The sequence below is a fragment of the Coptis chinensis genome, chromosome 5, assembly GCF_015680905.1.
Source record: "Coptis chinensis isolate HL-2020 chromosome 5, ASM1568090v1, whole genome shotgun sequence".
NCBI lineage: Eukaryota > Viridiplantae > Streptophyta > Magnoliopsida > Ranunculales > Ranunculaceae > Coptis > Coptis chinensis.
In genome coordinates, this window is record NC_141460.1 from 57,759,903 (window position 1) to 57,779,773 (window position 19,871).

A 19,871-nucleotide genomic window follows, 5' to 3' on the forward strand; every position below is an offset into this window, starting at 1 on the left:
AGGTATTACCTTTACTCGCCAGCATAAATTATGCTTGAGTTGAACTCAGCCAAACCTAAAATAGAGGAATTGAAAATAATGTTTCCTTTCCTGGATTGTTTTAGCCTTTTAGAAGAGGATGTGCAAGTTGGCACAAATGGTAAGCAAATTCGAAGTTTGTAATCATAAAAATTGATACAACTTCTGCACTGTATTCTATATGGTTGGTTTCACAAATATTGTTCTGACATTATTTGCCTGCATCATTCCAATGGAAAGTATTTAGTACGTGCTATAGCGAATAGACGTAGCACGCATTTGATAACTTGGACATGACGTTTAAGTTTGACATTTATAAATGGACATTTAATTTTCTAAAATAATTTGAACATACTTTTATTTCCTCGAACACTCCTAAAAGAGAAAATCAATCAATTTCACATAGTTTCGCTGCACATAGTTTTGTTTGCATTTAAAACTCCTTAGAATAAGGGTCGCATATCTACACCCCAAAAAATAGAGTTAGCACTTTTGCCTAAATCTGTGGTACTAGCAACCCTCCATTTAATGAAACATTTTCCATACACCCGGCCATCCAAAGCACCCCACCCTACTTTTTGAAACTAACTCGTCACACACACACAAATAAATAAATATTAATTAATTAATTAATTAATTAAAAAATTTTAAAAAAAAATGCGGCTTTTTCTTCAAACAAGAAAACTTTAGCGCTCTCTCCCGCTCCTCTCAATTTGCACCTTTCAACTTCTCTTTCAATTTCAACTCACACATTTCGGTATTCATATACTCCTCTTGTCATTCATTCAATTTCAACTTTTATCCTTCACAATTTGTTATATAAATTAAGTTGGGCTATTGTTCTTATGGTTTCTTGTAAATTAAATTGGATAAATTTGAAAATACTAACTTGTATATTTGAAAAAAAAAATTAATGGTTTATTTTTAGTTTACAGTTCAGTTACAGATTAACAATATCACTAGTTTCATAAAAGTTTCTATTGTTACTTTGCAATGAAGTTTGAATTTTAGCGTTTGAATTTTTAAATTTTTAGCTATTCTTGGTTTAATGTTGATTTAAATTATTGTAAAGTGCATTGATTTTTTTATTAACTGCGGAAAAGAACTTCGAGAGATTGTGTAGATGAATTTGTTGATTATTTTGGATTGAAATTAAGTTGATTTTGGTTTTATGAAATATAACTTGGATAAAGTGCACTAGATGTTTGATGAAATGCCTAAAATGATGTTTTTTTTTTTTTTTATTCTTTTTTTTTTTTGTTTGGTTTTATTGAAACTAAATGGATGTTGTTGCATTTTTTGTTAAATATATATTGAATGTTTTATTTTTTATTTTTTTGTATTTCATTTTAAATAATTGCAATGATGTTGTTTATACTGCTTATCATTTCAAATTTGTTAAAGAATAAACTATGATTAACTATATGATTTTTGTAGTGATACCTCCTAAAACTAGAGGTGCAACGGCTTCACAAGTACAACCTAGTGCAGCAAAGTTGTCGACAAGCAACCTCAAACTGTTTCTTTTCGTAAAGACCACAATCGAAGAAAGTAGGGTAAGAATGTTATTGAAGAAGAAAGTCCAAATGTTTTTATTTCTGAGGAAGAAAATTTGGAAAAAAACAATTCCATAGATTCTCAAGAAGGGGCTCAAAAATGCTCTGACAAAGCTTTTATACTTTCTTTGAAAATGAAGAAGGACAAAGCCAATGGTCTCGATGTAAGAGAAGAATATCCCAAAGAGGGTCCAATCCCTAGAGGCCTAACGACAATGTCAGATGGTAGAGATTCTATTTTGAGGTGGTATTACGAGCATGTATCTTTCCTTGTTTGGTTGGGAAATGTGTGTTACTTATACAATAACGTATTTGTTTTATTATATATATAACTAGTTTGTATTCGTTGTAATGAGAAAATACGTATTTTGTAGGAGCGTGGAGTATTGAAAACTCACCAGCACACAACAAAGATGTTGGCGCGGAGTATTGAAAACTCATGCCCAAACCTCTCCCCACTTGTTGGACCCAATTCACCATTTCTTTACGATATGGGAACACCTAAGTTCGCCAAACAAAATCACATGAAATAATAATATCATTAATTCAGATCAAGCAAACATTTCTTTGATTAATAAACTAAAATTTTATGTCTTACCACATCTTTAACAAATGAATTGCTAAAATATGGGTACTCTATCCCGTTACTTTGATCATGGGGCTCATCATTCGAAACATCTTGTTAATTTCATTAAATATATAAATAAAGAAAGTGATACATTGGCAAAAAAAATTAAGAAAAAAAAATAAAAAATAAAAAATAAAAAAACCCCCAAACCCGACCTCGACCTTCTCTCTCCTCGACCCTTCTCTCTCCCGGACCCTTGCATCACCACTTGTGCTGCACCACCACCCACCATCCACCACTCTCTCCCTGACCTTTGCAGCACCTACACCACCACCCACTATCCACCACCCATCACCACCACCACCATTTGACCAACACTGCCGCCACCACCATCGTTCAACTTACAAAACAGATCTACAACAAACCTTGTAACACCACTCGTGCTGCATCCCCACCATCCACCACCCACCGCCACCACTACCATCATCATCCATTATCATCATACAAAAAACCCGACTTCCAAGCAACAATGCCACCACCACCTTTGCTTCACCAGTAGCTTTCCGTTTTGGTTGGTTCGCTTGAAGTGACAACCACCATTGCCACCATCTTCCAGCCACCTTCTCCATAATTGTGTCGATGTTACCACCAATTGACACATAACCTTGCACCCACCGATCTCCACTGTTCTCAGACCAATCTATAACCAACACCACTAGTTCAAACCACCTCACAATCCTACCCCCTCCATTACCAGCTACCTTCCAAACACCCACCCACCTTCCAAACAAAAAGGAAAAACAGCCCCTTAATTCACCATTACAGGGAAAAAAAAAGTTTTAGGTTCTAAGTGTTGTTCGATGGGTTATGGAATTTGCTAAACAATCAACGAGATTCGGTTTTCAATGATTTCGGATTTGTTTGACGGGCTTTAAGATTTGTTTGTATTAGGTCTTGTGTTTTGTTCGACGAGTTTTGGTGTTTGGTATTTGTTTGTTGTGGAGTTTGATATTTGAATGTTTAGGGATTTGATTGTTGTGGAGTTTGATATTTGAATGTTTAGGGATTTGATTGTTTTGGGATTTGTCGAGTTGTCGTCGGGAATTGGCTATGACAGGGAAGAAAGGTCTCACCCTCTCACTTACTTCTTCGGGGTTTCTTGCCCCAATGGGATCGTCATGGATGCACCAATGGGGTGAATGGTAATGGACTAATGGGTTTATTGTTCCCTATATTTTCACACATTTTGATAAACAACACTTGGATTGCCAGTTGAGTATCGAAATGGTACGAGATGAAATTAAGGGTGATTGTGAACTGTATTTGTCACTAGAGAAATCCTTAAAGTCATTAGACAAATGGATATGTGGCATTTGTCTTTGCATCCACGCTTGGTATAACGTGTCGTCATCTAGATGATACCATAGAACCACCTGCTTTGATGGAGAGTGGAGAACTCACATGTGTCATTGTGGGCATACCACAGCCACCTCCTAAGCCCAATACTACGGATATTACACTCATGACACACGGGGGTAACGGTGATACCCATAACCCGCTTGGTGTTGCTTCGTCTCTTGATGAGACGTTACTTGATAGTGCATTTCGTATACTTTTTCGTACTGTGAAAAGTATATCACGTGCTTGTCGTTTGGCTTTTTCTGGTGCACTAAAATCTGCTCTCTGGGGTATTACGGCTGACCCTGGTTCAGTTATGCCTTGAGCTCGTCTCCTTCTTCTATCGCACTGCACTTTGCAAGTTTTTCAACCACAGAATTGTCAGGAACGTCATTCTAGTACTAGAAAAAACCTTCAGTAGAAACAGATCCTCCATACTTTGACGACATGGAATGAGCCTGGTGGGATGTTTCATCTCTTAAAATCTATAATAGAGCCTCCTTCAATCCAATCAACCAAAAAATATGTCCCCACTTAGAATGTGCGTCGATGCTTACAGAAAGTTACTGATGTATATTTTGCTGCAGTGATAAAAGTGTTGTCATCATCAAGATTGCATCCAATACTGTGGAGACTGTACATGCATTAAAGGAGAAACACCTGATGTGACAACCACCTATGAGACCAACTGTTCCTCTTGCTGAGCCCCCCTTATTGGTATAAAGAGACACATTATTGTCATGCATTAAGTTGTTTCCAAAAGGCACTTCTTATGGTCGTGATGGTCTTCGGGCTCAACACTTGTTAGATGCCATGAGTGGTGCTGCAGCAGCTATATCGTCTGACTTGTTAGATGCCTTGACTCATGTGGTGAATCTTTGGTTACAGAGACGATGTCCACAGCCATTAGCGGAATTAGTAGCGAGTGCTCTGCTTACCCCACTCCTTAAGCCAGATAATAGCATTCGTCTGATAGCCGTGGGTATGGTTTGGCGACGTCTTGTTTCCAAGATTGCAATGAAAGGAGTTTCCAAAGATGCGGTGGGGTACTTGCAGGATTTTCAGTATAGGGTCGGTGTCCCTGGTGGAGCAGAGGCGATTTTGCATGCTGTCAATCGCATGGTATATGCTAACAGTGACAGTACATCTCTTTCTATGTTGCTAGTAGATTTTCATAATGCCTTTAACATTGTTGATCAGACTACTATGTTGAGAGAGGTTCGCATTCATTGCCCCGCTATTGCTCCTTGGGTCGAGTATTTATATTGTCAGCCTGCGAGATTGTACTTAGGGGATGATTACATATGGTCTGCTTCTGGGGTTCAGCAAGGTGATCCTTTGGGTCCCCTTCTCTTTGCACTTGTGTTGCACCCTCTGATCCTACAAATCCAATCAAGTTGTCAGTTATTGCTCCAGGCTCGGTACTTAGATGACGGGACTCTTATTGGGGATACAGAATATGTGGCGATAGCTCTGCGTATGATTCAGGAAAAAGGACCTTCTTATAAGTTAGTTCTTAATGTGGCTAAGACTGAGATATTTTGGTCATCACTAGATCCACGTCATTCCACTCCTGGTCTCTTTCCTTCAGATTTATCCCGTCCTCATATAGGGGTCAGGTTGCTTGGAAGGGCAGTCAGCACTGATTCTTCTTTTGTCATGAGCCTTGCTTGCAAGCGTGTTGAAAAGGCTATAACTTTGATGGACCATTTAGCTGTATTTGAGGATCCACAGTGTGAGTTAGCACTCTTACGAGCTTATGTTGGACTCTCCAAGTTGGTCTTTGCGATTCGCACTTGTCCACCATCTTTTTTTAGGGATGCAGCTAAGACTTTTGATCAGCACCTTCATATGGTTCTGCAGGGTATTATAGTTTCTGATGGTCCTAGCTTCGGGGATTTGCAGTGGCGTTTAGAGACCTTCCATTACGCCCTGGCGGATTAGGTATCTATTGTGCATTTGATGTCTCTGCTTTTGCTTTTGTGGCCTCCCGCTTTCAGACTTTAGAGCTTCATAACCACATTCTTAGGAGTTGTAGTTTAGTGCCTATGGGTGAGATCCTTGATGATGCTACCAGTGCATTGTGTCTCTGTCTTCCCGATTTTGACCTTGATTCTCTGGCTGTGAATGCTACCGTCCCCTCAAAACCACAAAAAGTTTTGGCGAAAGATTTATACGATAAGATTGTTGTTAGTCATGGGATGCTTATAGTCGGAACATGCAAAAGATTTTCTACTTGCTATTCCGATGGAAGGACTTGGACAGCGTATGTCATAGGTGGAGCATCGTGCCATTCTCCGATACCGTCTTATGATTCCTCTGTACCCTGATGGTGGTCTTTGCCCTGTATGCAAAAAGAGTAGATTAGATGCTTATGGGGACCATGCAGCACATTGTAGACTTATTCTGGGTTTTAAATACCGACATGATCATGTTAGAGACATTTTGTGTGATGCATTTTGGAAGGCTGGAGTACAAGTGAAGAAAGAAGCTCCAGTTAACTTTCTCACTGATCCAAATTAGGGCAGATCGACACTTCGGCCTGCAGATGTCTTGATTTATAGTTGGTCTGAGGGAAAACATGCATGTGTTGATATAACTGGAGTCTCTCCATTGGTAGGGTTGGGGAATGGTGACTTTGAGGTGGAGAAGCAGCTAAGAGAGCAGCAACAGGAATGATGGAGAAATATAAGGAAGCTTGCAAGGCTAACCAACATTGTTTTATTCCATTTAGTTTCGACACTTTAGGTTTCTTAGAACAATAGTCTGTTGAGCTCTTCAAGAGACTCAAAAGTTATGGACAGTAAGGTTATGACAGCTGGTTCTAACGAGTTTGTTTTTAGAAGGATAGAATTTGCTATTCAGAAAAGACTTGCGGCGCAGCTTGTTACACGTTTGTCCTAATTATTTGTAAAATTTGTTATCTGTATCAATAAAATTTCCGCTTAAAAAAAATGCTTGTCGCTTCAGTCCTGATCTCTTTCCTTCAGATTTATCCCGATCTCAAATGGGGGTCGGGTTGCTTGGAGGGGCAATCAGCACTGATTCTTATTTTGTCATGAGCCTTGCTCGCAAGTGTGTTGAAAAGGCTATAACTTATATGGACTGTTCAGTTGTATTGGAGGATCCACAATGTGAGTTAGCACTCTTACGAGCTTGTGTTGGGCTCTCCAAGTTGGTATTTGTGATTCGTACTTGTCCACCATCTTTTTTTAGGGATGCAGCTAAGACCTTTGATCAGCACTTTCGCATGGTTCTGCAGGGTATTATAGTTTCTGATGGTCCTGGCTTCGGGGATTTGCAATGGCGTTTAGTGACACTTCCATTATGCCTTGGTAGGTTAGGTATCTATTGTGCATTTGATGTATCTACTTTTGCTTTTGTGGCCTCCCTATTTTCAGACTTTAGAGCTTCAGAACCACATTCTTAGGAGTTGTGGTCCAATGCCTATGGGTGAGATCTTTGATGATGCTACCAGTGTATTGTGTCTGTCTTCCCAATTTTGACCTTGATTCTCTAGCTATGAATGCTACCGTCCCCTCAAAACCACAAAAAGTTTTGGCGGAAGCTTTCTACAGTAAGATGGTTGTTAGTCTTGAGAGGGAGTTTGAGTTATCTGCTCGTCAGAAAGCAGTCATTGGATGCTTGCAGTCGGAACATGAAAAAGATTTTCTACTTGGTATTCCGATGGAGAGACTTGGACAGCGTATGTCACAGGTGGAGTACCGTGCCATTCTCCAATACCATCTTATGATTCCTTTGTACTCTGATTGTGATCTTTGCCCTGTATGCAAAAAGAGTAGATTAGATACTTATGGGGACCATGCAGCACATTGTAGACATTTTTCGGGTTTTAAATACCGACATGATCACGTTAAAGACATTTTGTGTGATGCATTTTGGAGGGCTAGAGTACAAGTAAAGAAAGAAGCTCCTGTTAACTTTCTCACTGATTCGAATGAGGGCAGATCGATACTTTAGCCTGCGGATGTCTTGATCTACAGTTGGTATGAGGGAAAACATGCATGTGTTAATGTAACTGGAGTCTCTCCGTTGGTAGGTTTGGGAATGGTGGCTTTAAGGTGGGAGAAGCAACTAAGATAGCAGCGACAGGGAAGATGGAGAAGCATGAGGAAGCTTGCAGGGCTAACCAGCATTATTTCATTCTGTTTAGTTCACACTTTCAGTTTCTTGGAATAATAGTTTGTTAAGCTCCTCAAGCATCTTCAGAAAGTTATGGACAGTAACGTTATGACAATTAGTTATAACGAGTTTGTTTTAAAATGATAGGATTTATTATTTAGAAAGGACTTGCGGCGCAGCTTGTTGCACGCTTGTCCTAATTATGTGTAAAATTGGTTATCATTATGAATAAAATTTCCACTTAAAAAAAAATAAATAAAAAATAAATAAAAAAAAAATAAAAAATAAAAAATTATGATCAAACTGAAAAACTAGTAAATCCTTTTCAATCATTTTTTTTTTTTTTTTTTTTTTTTTAAGTGAGCATTAAGATTTATATTAAAAGAATAAGAAGGTTACATAGGTTGGGAAAAAGGGAAAGAAATAGGAAAAGGAAGAAAAAAGTGCAACAAGAGGATTTGTAACAAATTGCCGATATAATAACCCTAATAGGTAGGCCTCTTACCTTAGACCAATTTGTACAAGCCTTAATCAAATATAAAATAGATACTTGTGTTTGCCTCCCACTTATAAATCCATGATGGCTTGCCATAGTACATAGCAAGGTCCTCATTAGCCATACTGGTAGCTTTTTTTGCAACTTCGTCCGCAGAGCAATTAGCCTCCCTCGCTCCAAGTAGATGTCAGCATACAACTCTGTAGTTTAGCTCTGCATTTATCCCATCTTCTCTTAAGTCTCCAAGGAAGTTTCCCTAACAAAAAAGCCACGATTGCCACTGCTGAATCATATTCTACCCATCTTCAATCCTCATAAATTCACTTGTATACTCATTCGCTTGTAACTAAAAATCAATAAAATGAAAATGATTAAAGAAATTATAAATTCACATGTTTTGTGCTATTCTTATGGTTCAATATAAAGCCATTTTATTAATAGCCATACTAGTACCTTTTTTTGCAACTTGGTCCGCAGAGCAATTAGCCTCCCTCCAAGTAGATGTCAACATACAACTCTGTAGTTCAGCTCTGCATTTATCCCATCTTCTCTTAAGTCTCCAAGGCAATTTCCCTGACCCATAGGCCACGATTGCCACTGCTGAATCAGATTCTACCCATTTTCAATCCTCATAAATTCATTTGTATACTCATTCGCCTGTAAGTAAAAATCAATAAAATGAAAATAATTATAAAAAATTATAAATTCACATGTTTTGTGCTATTCTTATGGTTCGATATAAAGCCATTTTATTCACCTTCACGATTCTGTTTGTTAGGGTCTTCAAGGCAATGGTAATCTTTATTCTCACTCACTACTCACTTGCCTTAAATTTGCATTTTTTTTCATTCACACGTTTGTATACACTTTTACTATGTTTTAGTCACTAATGTGAAATTAGTCTCACAATTACAAACTTGTATCTAAAGCTTCAACCTATTTCTGCTGGTCTGCTAATACAAGCTAGCTTCGAACTATGGAAATCAGGGGATACCCTTGATTTGTTCTATTTTATATGTTCATGGGAATAACTTACCACCAAAATCCATTATCCGAAAAATTGTTGTGAAAAAAATAAAATAAATTAAACTTTTAAAGAAAGAAAACTCACCGATGGTTGTCATTTATGTAAGATGTGTGGTAATGAAGGTCATTGTCATTCATGACTGACTCATATGTCGAACTCTCCAAAATCCCTAACGTGAAACTTGTAATCATTGAGTCTTCTTCAATTTCATTAGGCCATTCATTGCGGTTTATGGAAAGGAGTGCGGTATTTTCATCACTCATATTTGAAGGAAGTAAATTTTGGTGGAATTGAGAATGGCGGGAGTTCGGTTTCGCTAGGACAAGAAAAGAAATGGAGGGAAAGTGTCGGATGAGAATGAGAAATATAAGGTTTGGTTCTCTATTTTCAAACTTGGGGTGCCTACTTTGACAAAAAAAAAAGGTGGGGTGCTTGGTAAGGGGGTGTAAACCCATATGAAGAAGGGACACATGTGGTCATGTGGAATAACCATCTATTATTCCACTACCCTTTTACCAAAAGGGTGCTAGTCCCATTTTATGACCGCGGCCCTAGAATAATTTTTTTTTTGGAAAATTACCTATGAGCTGAATTTTCGAATTTCTATGACCAAAAACTAGGTGGTAGTGTTTTATTACCCTTTTTTCAAATTTTAAAACGGTGCATAATTCTCTCCCTTCTCTTCTCTGTCTTTGCCACCATTAAACATCTTCATTTGAAATAAGAGGTTAGAATACCCCATTCAAAGTGGTCTCCTTCTCAAAAAAATAAAAGTCCCAAAAAAATATAAGTGATCTCTCTCCAGCTAACTTTCCATATATTTTAATGGGCAGTTCTTCAAATCTACAGGTACCTGCTAACATTGTTTATAGTTATCAAGGTCATCGTGAATAAAATCGATTTTTGGCACTATTTTCAGTTGTTGCCAACTTTTTGCCAAAATTCATGTCACTTCACAGGTCCACTCTTGACTCTTGAATTCCCACCCCATTATAATTGGGAATAATTGAGGGCATATTCGATATTTCATTATGGGAGTTTTAAATTATTATTATTATTATATTTTTGGAAGAAAATAGAAAATCAGGACTAATGGTCAATAAGAGTCAAATCTAGTCGGCCGGCATCAAGCGTTAGGGGGTGGGGGTGGGGGTGGAGTGGGGTCTAAAAACCACAATTTTCTTTTTTTTAAGAACGGAAAGACATCATCGCCCATTGGTGAATTGATGTATAATAGATAAAGATTGGTCTATTCAACTATTCTTTCAAAAAAATAGCAATCTAAGTAAGATGAAATTTACAGTTTTGGAGCTTAATTAGTTGAATGGACTACAATGTAGTTGTCTTTCATGAAAATTGAAAATATAAGATTGCCATTGACTTTCTGAATTCCGAATCTATGTTATTTTGCACTTAAAATGATTGATTGGGCATCAAGTTCAACTTATAAGCATGTAAACCATTGGGCTTGTACTCAGCCCATGATCAGGTAATACCCAAAACCATTCTAAGAGCATCTTTAGGCCCTGTTTGGTACCAGGAATAGCCCAACATATACATGGGTTAGGGTGCACTGTCCCGATTTTTCTGTTTGGTTCTATTATTTTGGGCCCTGTTTGGTACTAGTTGGTTGGCCCAACCACAAAAGTGTGTATAATGGTATCCATGTGGAAGCAATGGATTTCGATCTACAAATTGAGTTACAAAAAAAAAAAAAAATTGGCTTCGTCTTCTTCATTCACCAAATTCAAAGACAAATCAAAATCAAAATCGACCCCCCCCCTAATTAATCTACTCTCCTCTTCTAAACTATTGGAATCAAACAAAATCATTTTGTGTTAAAATAATGTTGAGTTTTTTGTGTTAATGCGTTAATGGGTTTGAAGAAGAATCAAGTTTTGTGAAAGAAGGTTTGAGAAGAGATGGGAATTTGGATATGTTGTTTACTTTGTGATTGATGATTGATTGTTGATTATGTCGAATCAACTTGAAACATGGGCACAAATTTTGGATATGTGTTAAGTTGATATGAACGAACTTGATGATTGGATCTATGTTGATTGTTGATATGATAAAGATTGTGGACCAAACATCTGCCCAAAGTAGCCAACTTCTCGTGTATCTGCTACTTGACTTAGATACTCTAAACTTGGTTGAGTACCACATTATACAACGTAAGTAGCTACTGCCAAACAGAGTCTTAGGAGAGACACTATCCTAGCATCAAATACCAAATTTTCAATAATTTGATGTTTTTTCATCTTCAGGAGAGACACATTTTGATAAAAACACCAAAAAAAAAAGACCAAAGCAAACACCAAATCGGTTTGGTAATGTATCAAATCTCTCTCACGGTTTTGGAAAAACCACGCGGTGTTTCGAATACTGTATAGGCTTGGGCTAGAGTGTGGGCTTCAATGACGCGGTTTTGCAAAAACCACGTGGTGTTTACACGGGGTTAAAAGATGATAGCACGGGATGTAAGACACACCGCGCGGTTTCTGGAAAACCGTGTGGGCTTGGGCTTCTGTGGTGGGCATCTATGGCGCGGTTTATCCAAAACCGTGGTATTTAATGTCAACTTTTTAATATAGCTCCTAAAATTGATTGGAATAAGTTTGGTTGGTATTTAGTTTGGTTCAAAATTTTGATGTTTTTTTGGTATCGCTCCTAACGATACTCTAAGGATTCTGAAGTCCAACAAGTCAACAACATGGTCGGCCGCAAGATCGAGCTTGAGAGTCAGTCTTTAAGGTTAATAGCAAAGTGCGACCACCATACCATTTGAAGGATGTGCAGGCTCCTCTATTTCCCATGGCAGAAACCACCTATTACACTTGATTAATAGTGCTTAAACTGCTTATACATGCAACTGGACATTATAATGTAGTTGGCCCAAGACTCATGCCTCCAATCACGGAAAACATGTTTTAAGAGAATCATATAAAATGCAAATAATCGAGTTGCATGAAATTTTTATTAGAATGAGTCATACACGCATAGTTGTACGTGTTATACCATAATAATCGATACTAAAGTTCAGAACATAGTTATATTTTCTCATCTCATCTCATCTCAAAAGCACCAATCATGATGACTTTGGATGGCAGCAGCATACGGTCTCTTTAGGGTCGCAGGTTCCACTCTTAAAACCAAAGTATTGGCAAGAAGTATTGCAATCGTACGGGGTGTAGCAACCAGCTTGGCACAACTCCTTGTCTGTCCGTGGCCATTCATCAGCTGCAAATAAACGATTATTAATGTTAATCATGGTTCAAAATGTTGCAAGAAATTTTATAACATCAGTTAGTAAAATTTCGACAATCACGAACAGTTAAACATCAGCAAAACAAATTACTAGCATTTGTATACACTAGATTTCAAATTGATTGTATGTGGGCGTGTGGACTGTGGCGGATAACGATAAAACACATTTCCTTTTTACTGCTTCTTTTCTCTTTTGTCAAAGCAGTGGACTAAAAATGCAACAATCGTGCCCGCATCAGTGAAATACGTTGTACCATTTTACATTTTTGTTCGCCAAATAATTGCATCAATATCACAATATATACTAATGCAATAAACCCTACAGTCTTCAAAAGCAAAATATATTGAAATAAAGACATATACTACAAATTAAGGTGTATGCATTTGTATGGGAGTCAGGGAGACGAATTTAAAACACAGGTAATGAGATGACCTGAAGTTGGTGTGGAGACAAGAATGCAAATGAGAAAAAAAGAAAGCAAAGAACGTCTGGTGAACATTGCAACTTTGAGGTCCGTCTTCTAATATTTAAGGTAGGCAAGAAGGAGATGATTCACCGGATTGCTTACCAAAGTTGTATATATATAGGTTTGGGGATAACATTACTTTAGAATGATTTTAACAATTTACTCCGTAATGAACGTACATTTACGTATATCTTTTGCTATTATTAATCATATAATTTTTCCGTTGATGTAATTATACGTTTAGACTTCAGAATGTTCCTTAAATTGTTTTGGACTTATTTGTTCTTATCCAAAAAGTAATATTGAGAGAGATATGGTCCTAATTTTTATGACCATAACCGGACTAGCTAGATGGGAAGGCTTATCCAAAAAAAAAAAATACGTAAATGGGATGTGCTTGACCAACTCATCGGGCAAATTGCCCATTAAAAGTTATCATTAATTAAAAATTATACTTGGCTCTAAAAGTTTTCTTGTGGAGCATGATCGTCTATGACAATCTAATGAAAGAAATCAGTTTGCCTTAATCCAGGGACGGAACCACGATTCAATGTCTGGGGACGGAAGAGTATATGCAACCCAGTAATTGAACTAGGTAGTGCGGTTACTCATAATTACTCGTGCTGGAAATTATGATCAAAGATTTTCAATTGTCTCAACAACATAATTTGAGTCTTTTTCTGATAGTGTTGTGACTTGGTTATACTTTGACAAAAAAGTAGACAACCAAGTATGTAATCTATGCAAGGAAGAATTCCCAGTCTGTGAAGGTTGTGGCTTATGCAAGGGCTGCTATCTTTCAACTATTTGTGAGAAGAGTGAGAAGAGTGGTGAGAATAGTGTGAGATGAGAGAAATTGTTGTTCTATATGTGACAGTTGTGCGAGATGTGCCTGATTAGTGCTATGTTTATCAAGTACTGTATGAAGAAATAATAATTTGGTAAGTAGAACTGCATTACATAGCACTTGTCATAACAACTATATTAGCACTGTCATTACATAGTGTCATTACAAACTAACACTCCTAAACCATAGCACTGTCATCCAAAATGGCTCCCCAAAAAACATGACTATCCACAAAATAACAAAAAAAAAACACCAATGTATTCACTGGGTCTGAGTTAAAGACTGACTTAAGCAAGGTGCAACTGCTGAAATTGTTGGGGTACTTGGTGTATCAACACCATCATTAGCACCAAATCCAAGCCAATATTGAAACCCACTGTTGTTCCTTTCTCCCCTTGGTGTGCCTCCTCTTCTAGCTCCCCTTGTTGCTCTTCCTCCTCTTCTAGCTCGTGGCACTTGGTGTTGCTCTGCATCATTCACATGGTTTTGATACTGCTGAGGTTGATGCCCTTGCTGCTGCTGCTGAGGTTGATGCCCTTGCTGTTGACCATGGCTCTCTTGCTCCATTTCTTTGGCAGAGCCACCCAATATATATAACAGTAGGGAAGACAAAGCAAAGCAAAACAAATATAAAAATTTATAAACAAGTCAGTTGAAACATAATAAAGCATACATTTTTATTGATAGACAAATACCCTAAACAAAACAAAGACAGAAGCATAGACCCTAAACAAAGACAAACACATAAACATAAAGACAACAACAAACACAAAAGTTTACTTATATATTCTTATTTTTCTCTTTGTTATCCTTTGTCTTATTCTTCAGAGAAATCTGCAAAGCCTTAAAACTCTCAGCACACATTAGTGCTTGCACTACCTCTCTAGTTTGTGCTTAAGTTAAACTGTTACTTCCCTCCCCAGTTTGTGCTTCAGTTGAATTGTCAGAAACCTCCCCAGTTAAGTCCACAATGGAATCATCACTTTCCTCCCCAACATGAGTTGAAGAACCTCCAACACCCCTTCCTGTAAGATACCTCCATTCTTGCAAATAGTCTATACATTCAGCATAACTTGCATTACTATGTTGATCAAAATAGGCCATGACAACCTCCCTTTCTTTTTTAGAAAAATTATTATATCCTTTTCGCACTAAACTCCAGATATGTCTAGGATATCTGATACCCCTCCCCATTTAATTTGACTGAAGAAATAAGTGTAAAAAAAGAGATGAGTGTAGAGATATGTCTGTTGTGTGGGAGATGAGTGCAAAGATGTGTTGCTTTTATAGCAAAAACATGCAGATAAGAAATTAGTAGGGGTGTTGTACCATTTAAAGCATGACTGAATCACAGTCCAAATATTTAATAATTGAGTTGAAAACACATTTACAATACAAACAAAATTGTACTTAGAAAGTGCAGCATTATTGAATGCAAACAACAGCCAATGTATGTGCTTCAATCAGTCAATGTGCTCTAGCTAGTCAAAATACAGTATTATTGAATATAAACAAAATGGTTACCTATGTTATTTGGTGGTGCTAAGCTGGTTTCCCCTACTTCTTGCTTACAAGTCCTTGTGTTATGTCCTACCTGACCACATCTCTTGCACTTCCTTTTGCCACTTGATTTTTCTTCATCTCTTCCTCTTATTCTTTGTTTCTTTGGTCTTCCAGGATTTCTGTTATTGGGAGGAGGTAATACAACATTTGTAGGTTTAATATGATCACAAAGAAGACATTGGAATCAAACTAAATGAGAAAGAAATTGGAATCAAATTAATATAATATATATAAGGGTAAAAGGAATTGACCTTGTCCCAATCTTCTTGGTTGGCTACTGGATAGATATAACCTGCGTAGGTTGCTCTAAATGACTCCACAGTGTAGAAGTGACTGCAATATCTACAAATTAAGTGAGAAAAATATAAAAATCAATAAGTGACAGATATCAATAATTTATAAGTCATAATAAATTAAGTGTCAAAGTAACAACTCACTTGGCCCAACTCTCCCTACTAGGCCTTCTTTGTCTTATGACAGATATAGCATGGACACAAGGTATCCCTGTCATCTGCCACACAATGCATTCACAAGTTAAAAGATTTAAGTCCACAATAAATCTTTTACCATTCTTGGTATTGGTTGACAAAAATTGATTTGGTCCAACCCTTAAAACCTTATACTTATGGTACTTCTTTTCCAACCTTTTAATTACATCTTTAATAGTTGGTACCAAATCAGCATCAGTTAGTTCCAAACCTAGTTCTCTTCTATCATGTATAAGTGCTATAAAAGTGAGAGTGTACTTATCCACGAACTGAAATAGAGGCTTGTCTCTTTTCTTTAGGATCCAAGCATTGAAGGATTCACTAAAATTACTAGTGACAGCATCACACTTTGATGTTAGATCAAAGTATGCCCTAGCCCATGTCGTCCTCTTAGGTTGCTTCTCTAACCATATTTTTGCATTCTTCTCATCATGCTCTAGTGTTTCCATAAAAATTTCATGTGTACTTATCCTGTAAGCTTTAGCTGCCCCCCAACATACTCTCAAAGTAATCACCCTTAAAAACACTCTTAAAGTTCTTGTACATATGTTTAAAGCAAAACCTGTCAAAAATAAGGTATGACATGTTAAAAGATAATAAGTATAATTACAAATGTAATTCAAAATAAACAAGTTAATTTTACCTGTGGTGAGCATATAGGAAGTTATTGCTTATTGCCTCAATGAGACCCTTCTGCCTGTCAGATATGAATGTCAGCTGCCCTGATGGATGCTTGTTCAAGTGAGGCTTCAACAACTCCAACATCTTATGCCAAGTGTATTTATCCTTACCCCTACAAATGAAGATAGCAAGAGAGAAAATACCATTCATAGCATCAAGTCCAATAGCACTAAGACAACATCCTCCATACTTGCCTTTAAGGAAGCAGCCATCAAGTCCAATGATTGGCCTACACCCATTCACAAACCCATCCAATGATTGATTGAATGCAACAAAGAAACCCACAAACTCATCTACTGAATCCTTATACCATTTGACAATGCTTCTTGGATTCCTTTTCAAAATTTGATTCTTCAATTCTGACACCACCATGTAGCTATTTTCATAATTAACATTGATTTTCTCTAACAACAGAACTCTAGTTCTTCAAGCAGTCCAGTAAGATATAAGTACACCATACTCATTATAGATCTCATTATGCAAGTCTACTGGTGCAAAAGTTGGATGAGCCCTAGCAAAGTCTTCTAGTTCATTTGCAACCCAAGGAGCTTTGGCTTGCACATTCTTGTTATTCTTATCACCTTCACAGGTATGAGTGGGATTAAATAACCTTAGCTTCAATGTATGCCCATCAACTTTTCTGCTGCAGTACAAACCACTTGCATTCAGGGTCCTTACAAACCAACTTATATCTTGTCTTATCATTCTTCTTCTGTTTGAAACTAAACTTCTGAGCAATTGCCATGTCTTTCATAAACTTCCTACACTCCAAAATAGTTCTCCAGGTCATACATTTTGTAAGGTTGAAGTTTGTTGTACCTATTGCTGGATCTTCAATCCTCTCATTATCTTCAGCTTCATACAAGTTTCTAGTAGATTTCACAAACTCATCTATCTGAATATCTACATCCATCTCACCCTCTGACACCAGTTCAAGTTTTGAAATATCATCATCACTAGCTTCACTAGCTTCTTCCTCATCACAATCCCAGTCCTCATCTTCTTCATCAGATTCTTTCTCACTCACATAACATGTTTCCTAAGTCATATAGGGCCCAACACCATTACTCACATCAAAACATCTATCATGCTCATCATCAGTGGCATCATCCATGACATCATTATGAAATATATTGCAACCACCATCATTATCCACTATATCATGTTCAAATGTTATTTCTCTATCAACATCAATTACTTTATCAACATCAACATCATTTGCTCCTATATCATGTGTATCTTCACTTTGACTTTGAAACTCAATCTCTTCTTCAACATGAATTGTTTCATCATCAATATCAATAACATATGCTTCACCAGTTGATTCCAAATGTGGATCCATGGTTGGCTCCACAATATATTCATCTTCACTTTGACTTTCAAAGTCTTTCACATTACACTGTTTCTTCTTATAAGGCTTTCTCTTTCTCTTTGGTTTTTTAGGAATCTCTTTGGTTAAGTCTACATAATCATCTAGAGTTGACTCATTAATTGGCTTAGTCAAGTCAAAAATGTTAACTGGACTTGAGTCAGGTGAGTGCATTGGATTGGAGTTAGGTGAGGGCATTGGATTGGACTGAAATGTGGGCATTGGATTGGACTGAGGTGAGTGTATTGGATTGGACTGAGGTGTGGGCATTGGATTGGACTGAAATGTGGGCATTGGATTGGACTGTGGTATGGGCGCGCATTGGATTGGACTGTGGTGTGGGCATTGGATTGGAGTCATGTGTGGGCACTATACCCATGATCCTAGAGTCTTTCTCCCAATTATCAATGGTCCCCTGCACTATCTGGTGGTCATAAGAAACAAACAAATGGAATCTATAATCACTTTCTACCATAATGTTCTCCCACATCAGCATAAGTTGTTGGTCAGTCCCAAGTACACACAAATGTCCTGCTAAGATACACTAGACAGATGGCACCTTCTTCCTAGGCACAAACATTTGAACCTCCTTGATAAAATCTATCCAATTCAACTTATCACCTTCTAGAGTTAATATTCTCCTCAATCCAGCAGAGTAGTCAGCTAAACATATCAAACCAGGTGTAACATCCTTCCATAAACCACCCAAATGAACAACAAACTTCCTTTTTCCAAACCACATCACTGATAAAATAACATGAAATCGAAATCGAAATCGAAATGTCAAACACAATAAATCATGTAAACATTACCATCAAATAATATACCAAATCATGTAAACAATTATGAAATCGAAATGTCAAACACAATAAACAATTACTATGTAGATTATCTAAGTACATGGTCAACATCCAAAAACCCTATTTTTTTATTTAATAACATGCAATAGCAATAAACAATCAAACATACCTAATTTTTTAATGTTTAAAACCCTAATTTTTAATTATAATATTAATAAAGAATCAAATTATGCAAGCATGCAAAACAACGTCCAAAAAAGTTCATAAAAGCATGCATTCACTGATTAAATCATATCATACCTAACCAAGCAAGCCAATCAAGCTCCTTTACGTTTGAGAGTGACTATGAGAGAGAGAGAGAGAGAGAGAGAAAAAAAAAAAAAAAAAAAAAGTTGAGGAATTTTAGTTAGTTTTCCGCTTTTCTTCCTAACATATCTTCGAGATTCTGATGATACACGTGTCTCATCAATTGCCGTCAAATTGTGGTGAAGTTGAGTCCTTAATAAGCTCAACTTGACCAACATTTGACTCTTGACCCATGTGCCTCGCACACCTAAGGGTATGATGGGTATTATGAAAATACTATCAGCCTACAGACAGTCAACTTAGTGGACTTTAGTTGACTTACCGGTCAAGAGAATTTAGGAGGACCAAAGGCTAATAAACTAATTAGTGCGGACCAAACCCCAAATACCTATTATTTAGGAGGACCAAAACCTAAATAACCCATTATACATTGATACCCTGAAAAATAGAGCAGTTGAGTGCTGAACGCGTGGAGAGCTGACTTTCATGCCTACAAAGGTGGCTGACCACAACAGATAGATCATACACATTTGTCACGTGAAGGGAAAGAAAATTTATATATAGGCTGAATGCTCCCCGAGGGGGGGGCGCTGTAGTGCTGTACTGTTGTCAGCCAAATTTCTCTTGAATAATATGCTATGTATCTTTCACCTCTAGAGGCACTCCAATAAATTAAAAGGGAGTATGGACACACCACACGGGTTTTGTTCATTTTCCGTATTTATTGAAAGTGCTGGATCCCCACACTGATTGGGTGGGTAATTCTCATAAAACATTAAGTAATACCCACACTGATTGGGTGGGTAATTCTCATAAAACATGAAGTAATGAGTATTAATAAATATGTAGCACTCGCGCAAGGGACGCATTTCCAGCA

At 37.3% G+C, this 19,871-nt stretch overlaps 1 protein-coding gene across 1 annotated transcript; it reads right to left on the reverse strand.

Moving 5' to 3' along the window:
- Window positions 1–14,681: 14,681 nt before the first annotated feature.
- Window positions 14,682–16,891, reverse strand: LOC147498098 (uncharacterized). The gene is made up of 6 exons (XM_086563126.1): window positions 16,482–16,891; window positions 16,339–16,400; window positions 15,967–16,274; window positions 15,788–15,861; window positions 15,643–15,692; window positions 14,682–14,842 (listed from the first exon to the last, which is right to left on the reverse strand). Exons 1-6 carry the CDS (start codon window positions 16,889–16,891, stop codon window positions 14,682–14,684), a joined length of 1,065 nt encoding a protein of 354 aa, XP_086419252.1.
- Between the last annotated feature and the right edge of the window lie 2,980 nt (window positions 16,892–19,871).

Coding starts and splice junctions, on each gene's coding strand:
- LOC147498098 (XM_086563126.1), bottom strand. CDS start 16,891: ATGGTGGTGTCAGAATTGAAGAATCAAATTTTGAAAAGGAATCCAAGA. Junction 16,401..16,481: donor TTCCTATATGCTCACCACAG/GTAAAATTAACT, acceptor TATTTTTGACAG/GTTTTGCTTTAAACATATGT. Junction 14,843..15,642: donor ATTTAGAGCAACCTACGCAG/GTTATATCTATC, acceptor CTGAATGTATAG/ACTATTTGCAAGAATGGAGG.